We start from the raw sequence: 6,861 nt of genomic DNA on the forward strand, positions 1-6,861 counted from the left end.
ACTAAATAAGGGGTTTTTGGACAATATGGTTTTTTCTTTTTTTTTTTTTTTTAAGGTGGTTGGTTTTGTTTTTGAAACAAAAACAACTGCTACATTACAAAAACAATATATTTGGCACGTTTTTCCGCACGGTCTTTCGACAGTTTATAAGTTGGGCAGACCAATTTTTGGTCTATTCTCGTTTGATTCATGGAAGATCTTGCCACCAAAAGTCAGAGCGCTGAAAAGATGCGAGAAGCCCATTTTGGGCTGATTTTGGGAAGCTCCAAATGAAGATTTTCTCGTCTTTCAGTTTACAAGTTGGACAGACACATGTAAAGACATGTATCTACCAAACTAGCTTCATGTTGCTCAGATATTCATGCAAAATCTCAATACGTCTTTTGACTGTAAGAGCTACCAGAAGATCTTCTCAAAAAAGACTTGCCAAATGGGCCCATAATCTAGCCCATTTGTCAGTTGTTTTTATTTTCTAAAACAAAACCAACCAGGTTGTCAAACATCCAAATAAGGGTGTCAATGGGTTGGTTTTGGATTGGACTCCGTCCAAACCAAAATCAATTCCTGACAGATTAGATGGACCAATAAGACATATTGAATTGGACCAGTCCAGATTTAATGGTCCAAAGTATTTATTGGATTGGATTGGACCTAGTCCATCCATAATGAATTTATATCGGATTGGGTTGGATTTAGCCAATATATGGTCCATTGATAAAGGATAGGAATATAAGTGTCAATGGACAAGGTTTGAGTTGGAATTAATCTAAATTAAAACAAATTTGAACAGATTGGACGGTCCAGATATTGATTTGGATTGATCCAAAATGGTCCGAAATATTCATTGGATTGGATTGGACCAAATCTAGTCCAATTGATACCCCTACATCCAAAGAGAAACACTCATATATTAATAAGCTTCCAAAAACAATCGAATCCAGCAGAAAATTAACTTGGAGTTTCAAAATCAGTGTCTGAGTCCCTCTCCAACCTCCCTATTCTTGGGAAAAAATCAGTCCAAAAAAATCCAACTTTCGTTAGGCCCATAAACTCTGCCTCCAGGCATGCGCTATGACCCTTATCATAGCTGCGAAGTGCTAACCTCACTCTGGGCTCAGCCCAGCCCATGGTCTCCCTTACAGGCTACAGCCTAAGGCACATTGTAATAAACTGTGTTTGTTACAATTGTTGTTTCTGTATGAAATATTTCGGATTGATGGATACAAATTGTTATTTCTATTTATTTTTTATCCCAAAAATTTATTCCAAGTGGAGGAACAGCCACCTAATAATTTTATTGATAAGCCATTATCAAAAGAAAATTTATTCCAAGTGGAGAGGACGTAGCATCAGTCTAACCGAAGGACTGAGAGCCACCTAATAATTTATTCCATACTCAACCCTGCCCAAGAACATTAAAAAGACGAAACAAAGAAAAATGCACAAATCAGATAAAGCATCAGTCTAACCGAAGGACTGAGAGCCACATATATAGTCTTCCTCAAATTTGTCATTTCAACCATAAAATCAATTCCACATATGCAATTTTTTAGTTAAAGCATCTCTTATATATATGATGTGACAATGTATATTTCTAACCAATTGATCAACCCAGAATGTTTCAACTGGAAAAATCATAAAATCATTGTTACAAATAACTAGATGCAAAATTTATAACCAGTTCAGATTTGCACTGCAAACAAATTAAAGGGAAAACAGTAATTTTTCATGGAGTTCTCCTGAACAATGATAACAATTGAGAGACTTTGAGAGACCAATTATATTAGATAGCTGAAAGCCATTTTACAACTTATAAGTAGTTGGAGCAAGTTTGAACGCTAAGAGGAGACACAAGTACTGAGCGAATTGGTGGGAGATGTTTGTGAAGTAGGTCCACATTCCTAATTTCTAAGCGAAATTCAAGGAGTAACAATATTGGTAGTTTTCTCAAAATACAATGTATTTGAATGATCCCAGCAATTTGATTAATTGCTTTATCATTATAATTACTACTAAAATTGATTGTTGCACTAGTTTTATGGTTTTGGTCAACATGATTGGTGAGGTTTTAGAGGCCTCAATTAATCTGGGAGACATGTCATTAACTAGACCAGATAAGCAGGAATAATATATATTAATTATCAAAATCCGTGAGGTTACATCAAAAGCTAGTAGGCTCATTAATTCTCACCTGTTTGAAGGTAGTCCTATTCCAAGTTCAGTTTAATACAGGATACTAATTAAAGTCACTAGTCCATTGTATACTTGAATAAACTGAGTATCCCTCAGCCAAAGTCATCAAAGAAAACTTTTTTGTAATGTTCGTCTCAACTCTCTCATGGCTAATGCTGGAAGCAGTTTCCAGCAGATGTCTTTCCTCGAATCAATAAAGGGTTTCTGACTTTCTGTTCTGAGAAGAAAAAAAGAGATCATCCCGCCATTTAATGCGCAAGATGGTTGATTGAGATAGAGAATAAGAACAACTGGAACGTATAAAACTTCCCCAGTAAATAGTTTAAATGTTCAGAGTTCAGAGGTCGGACTCCAGACTCTGATCGAGGACAAATAGAATTGATCAATTTTCTTTTTAATAACAGAGATCGATTAGTTGGAGATATAATAACTTAAAAAGCCCATAAACCAAGACCACTGAATGTTGTCCCTAATCCCGATACGTAAGTGCAGTATCGGTGATGCTCCCGCTGTTTCCTCCTCGGTATCAGGATGCCGTTACTTGACCTCTGGGTTGTTTGAATTTCTTCGCCCCTTTATCGATATCTTAGATGAGGGAATTCTGTGTACGGTGGAAGAGATATACTGTGACCCTACATGTCACGTTGCTCGTGCAATATTTTCTTGCGGACATGGCATCGGATTCGTTGCACGGAAGTCAACAGACGAATCTCAGTTGTCTAATAAAAGAAGATTGAAAGTACAACAAATAAACATTGCATTAATATATTTTGATGGATTCAACGCTTCTAAAAATTCAACTTCAACATGCATGGATGGATCGGATCTAGTCGTTGTGGGTGCGGTTTCCTGGAAATGTTGCAACGTGGGACCATAATTGCAGGAACAAATTCAATGCCACCAGGAATACGACTATACGTACGACAGAGAGAGAGAGAGAGAGAGAGAGAGAGAGAGAGAACGTAATCTCATGCAGCTTCCTAGTTTTCTCGTTGTTATCACCGTGTAGCTATTCCTCGACCTCATCCCATCGACCATTTTCCGTGTTCAAAGTTCAAACGAGTCGTCTCATTTCTTGTTGCTTACAGACGGTTTTCTTGACTGGCTCGGGCTGCACATGTCAGAATAAACCAAAAAGAAAGAATAATTCTCTTTCTTTTCTTGTGTTGGATTGAATTGGAGACAAATTCGAGTGAAACAAGACAGCTGCTTTCTTCAAAATTCTAACTACTTTGATTCAAACAAGTAATATGCAATTTTTTTTCTGTATTCACAGATAATTAGGACCAAATTATTGAATTTAAACAATATAAAGAAAGAATGAAATTGTAATATGCTCTTTTACCGACCAAAAAAAAAAAGGAAAAAAAAAGACCTGTATAATCTCATCTTTTGCTTTTTTCCCCACCACAAAAAAAAAAACAAGGAAAAAACCCATCAAAGAATAAGAAAAGATGAAGATGAACTATGGTTTTAATTCCCTGGAAAAGTTGAGTTGCTAATTTTGTTGTTATTTCCATTGCTGTTGCTTGTGGTGGTGGTGTTTCCATTGTTGTTGCCGCTGTTGTTGTTATTATCGTTGCTGCTGCTGTTGTTGGTCGGACGGGCTCCTCCAATGATGGAGGTGATGGCAGCAGCAAGAGCCGCAGTGAAGTTTGGATCAGCGGTGATGGCCGCCGTCGCCGCGCTAACTGTGTCAGCCAATGAGGGCTGCTGTGCCTGGTGTGGTGCTGGAGCTGGCGATTGGTGGACGAACTGAGAAGGTTCTACATCCTGAGAGAGCTGTAGTCCAGAGAATTTTGTTTGATTGTAGAGAGCTTGGCCGAAGACCTGAGTCAGTGGGGGAGCTGGCTGAGAAGGGAAGCTCTGGGCTTGGTTAGGGAATGGAACATGGAATTGACTGGGTGGCCTTTGGAACTGCAAAAGGTTGGGAGTGTGGGTAAGGTCCAACGTCACGGTGGGAAACGGAGCCGAAGCAGAGATCGTTGCCATGCTTGATGAGCAAGGCAGAAGAGTCCTTGCCAGGAAATTTGAGTTCAGTAGCCCATCAGTACTGGACATTGATCCAGAGAGAAGCATGGAAGCTGCTGCCGATGTAGTCGATGCCATCGCCATAGCTGCTGGAGGGAGTGGGTGATTATGGTTTCCTTCGTAGGTTGTTATGAGGATTGATCGATCTTCTGCACATCTCTGAACCTGTTGAACACCATAATCCGGATTAATATCATATACACACTGGATTATATTGCCAATGATCAACGAACAGGAACGTCCATTTAAGTAAATAATTAGATTGGGAAACGTACTTGCTTCCGAACTGGACAACCAGCAGCCATGGTGCAGCGGTAATAAGCTCGAGGGCAAGGATTCCCTTTTGCCATCTTTTGTCCATACTTTCGCCATTGGCACCCATCAGTGATCTGAAATCGATCGAGTTTTGATTAATTGAGCTGTGACTTCATTAATTTCAATAAACTTAAACAGAGAAAATCTGACATGCGATAACTGCTTACCATGGGAGCCTCTGACCGTGCTCGAACCGAGACCCGAGCCTTCCTCATAGTGGCTTCTGTGGTTTGATCAGCGTTCTTGGAGGGATTCAGTTTTGGGATTTTGTTAGCAACCCATCCTTGGTCAGGGCTCTCTTCCCTGCCAATCCCTTTATCCTCTCCAAAATCACTCTTGTCCTGATCGAATGGAACAATCTCGTTGTTGCTGCTATTCTTCTGCTGCCGGTATTCCTTGGAGACCACTTCTGCATTATTATGAGGGGATCCAGAGTGATCACGGCTCCGCCCTTCAGAAGATGACTGTGAAGGCTCATCAGTCTCAGCTGTCGCAGCCGGGCCTAAATCCATAAATTGTCTTGGAACTATCAACCCTTCGCCGGCTTCATGTTTCTTCTCTTCTAGCTTTCCATCTAACATCTAAACAGAATAAGACACCCATGGAGAGAGGAAGTTAATTGCTAATTCACTAAAAAATTAAGTTAAAATATCAAAACTCGATTTCTAATTAGATGAAAGGCCCTAGATCTGAATCTGAATTGAGTAATAAAAAACAGAAAAAATATATATATATACCTCCTGATCTTGGGCGCTTTCAGCCTTGCGGTTCTGTTGCTGCATCAATGTTACGAGATGCATCTGTAGTGCGCTATAGTTGTTGGTAACCTGACTAAGCATCGCTCTCAAGCGTTGGTTCTCCTCGTTCATCCGGTCTAGCTCGGTTTGAAGGGCCGCCAGCTGAAACAATATAAGTGGGCAATCTTAAAAGTTAGAAAACCATCTTTAACCAAAACGATTAATTGATCCAGACCTAGCTAGAGACCATAAGAATTGAAAACCCCAATATTGAATTACAGGACTTCGCCTTCTTACCTCACTCTTGGCACGCTTGTCGTCGGCATTAGGTGAAATCCCGTCGTCCACCGTTGATTGGTCGCTGCCCGTGTTTGCCGTAAGAAGGTGCAAACCAGTCTGTAATTAATTAAAACAAGAAAAAAGGATGTTAATTGATAATATACTAATAGCGAGTGAGAATTGAGTACGTATCTCAAGCACACATGAAAGAGTATATATCGAAAAGATTGTTTACAGTATAATTTGAGCTGTTCCTGCTTACATTTACAGCCAAATCGAGTCTTGGTGCCACCCCACCATGGGAATCCTCCTTCTTAACATCGATAATGGATGCTTTGGCATCGAAATCTTTCAACCGATTCTTATCGGAAAAGAAGTCCATTTCATCGACCCGCTTCTCGTTGGACGGCACTGGAGAAGCTTGATCATCTCTACAATTAAGATTAACAGGAAAATCCATGGGATCGTGCTTCCACTTGGGATGATTGGTTGTCAGGAATGACTTGATCGCAGTAGGCTTGGTGACAAAGAACCCAATCTCGGAAGAATCAATAGTGAGTCCACCTCCTTTGTCCATAAATCAATGAAGGAAATAAGAAAGAGTGAGAAGGGATGGGAGATGAGAGAGAGAGAGAGAGAGAGAGAGAGAGAGAGAGAGAGAAGGTGTGATGAAGTCTGAAGTCTTTTACCGGTGCAATGGGCTCGGCAATAAAAAGGGTTCGGACGAAGACCAAACAAGTAGTAGATTTGAGAAGAAAAATGAAAGTGGAATGAAGAAGTGACGCCATGTGGTGCGTCAGATGGGACAGCTGGCATTAGAAGACCAGGGAAGGAGAGGAGTGGGGGGGGGGGTTCTTACGTTCGTTCGACAGATCGTCTCGTCTACTTTTCGTCAAAACTGGGTTTGACTCGTTCCACAAATCCACCGCCCCGATTGGCCCGGCGCGTTCCACGTGAGGAAAGCCAGAGGGGAGCCGAGTCAACGAATTTGACGGCCCGGCTCTGTGACGACTACTAGGCGGGGCCCGGTCCCCTTTTGACTGGCGCCACGTTTCAGATCGGCCGGAGGATGCAAAGTTGACTCTTTCGGTTCCAACTTGTGGGACCGAGTCCCCTGCTTACTGCTTCGATTTTTCCAACCCCACGCATACATCCCTACTCTCTAAACTTGTTCCCGATCTGCTATGCTTTAGCCTACCATATAAACTTGTTATCACAGTCCCCAGAAAAGCTATGAGCCTATGACCTATGACCTACGAATGAATCAATGGTTTTTGCTCGTTTTGGGATTTTGTTAATCGTTATC

The 6,861-nt window shown here is 41.0% G+C and overlaps 1 protein-coding gene across 1 annotated transcript; it reads right to left on the reverse strand.

The window, feature by feature from the left end:
- Window positions 1–3,403: 3,403 nt before the first annotated feature.
- On the reverse strand, window positions 3,404–6,280 carry LOC148878300 (putative WRKY transcription factor 31). Its single transcript, XM_088952649.1, has 6 exons — window positions 5,818–6,280; window positions 5,574–5,672; window positions 5,277–5,438; window positions 4,707–5,120; window positions 4,500–4,613; window positions 3,404–4,389 (listed from the first exon to the last, which is right to left on the reverse strand). The coding sequence occupies exons 1-6, from the start codon at window positions 6,130–6,132 to the stop codon at window positions 3,667–3,669; spliced, it is 1,827 nt and encodes a 608-aa protein (XP_088808775.1). The 5' UTR covers window positions 6,133–6,280; the 3' UTR covers window positions 3,404–3,666.
- Between the last annotated feature and the right edge of the window lie 581 nt (window positions 6,281–6,861).

Source organism: Nelumbo lutea, chromosome 1 (assembly GCF_056320005.1).
Source record: "Nelumbo lutea isolate HS-2025 chromosome 1, American lotus-T2T, whole genome shotgun sequence".
NCBI classification, from domain to species: Eukaryota; Viridiplantae; Streptophyta; class Magnoliopsida; order Proteales; family Nelumbonaceae; genus Nelumbo; species Nelumbo lutea.

Coding starts and splice junctions, on each gene's coding strand:
- LOC148878300 (XM_088952649.1), bottom strand. CDS start 6,132: ATGGACAAAGGAGGTGGACTCACTATTGATTCTTCCGAGATTGGGTTC. Junction 5,673..5,817: donor GACTCGATTTGGCTGTAAAT/GTAAGCAGGAAC, acceptor AATTAATTACAG/ACTGGTTTGCACCTTCTTAC. Junction 4,614..4,706: donor CACGGTCAGAGGCTCCCATG/GTAAGCAGTTAT, acceptor GATCGATTTCAG/ATCACTGATGGGTGCCAATG.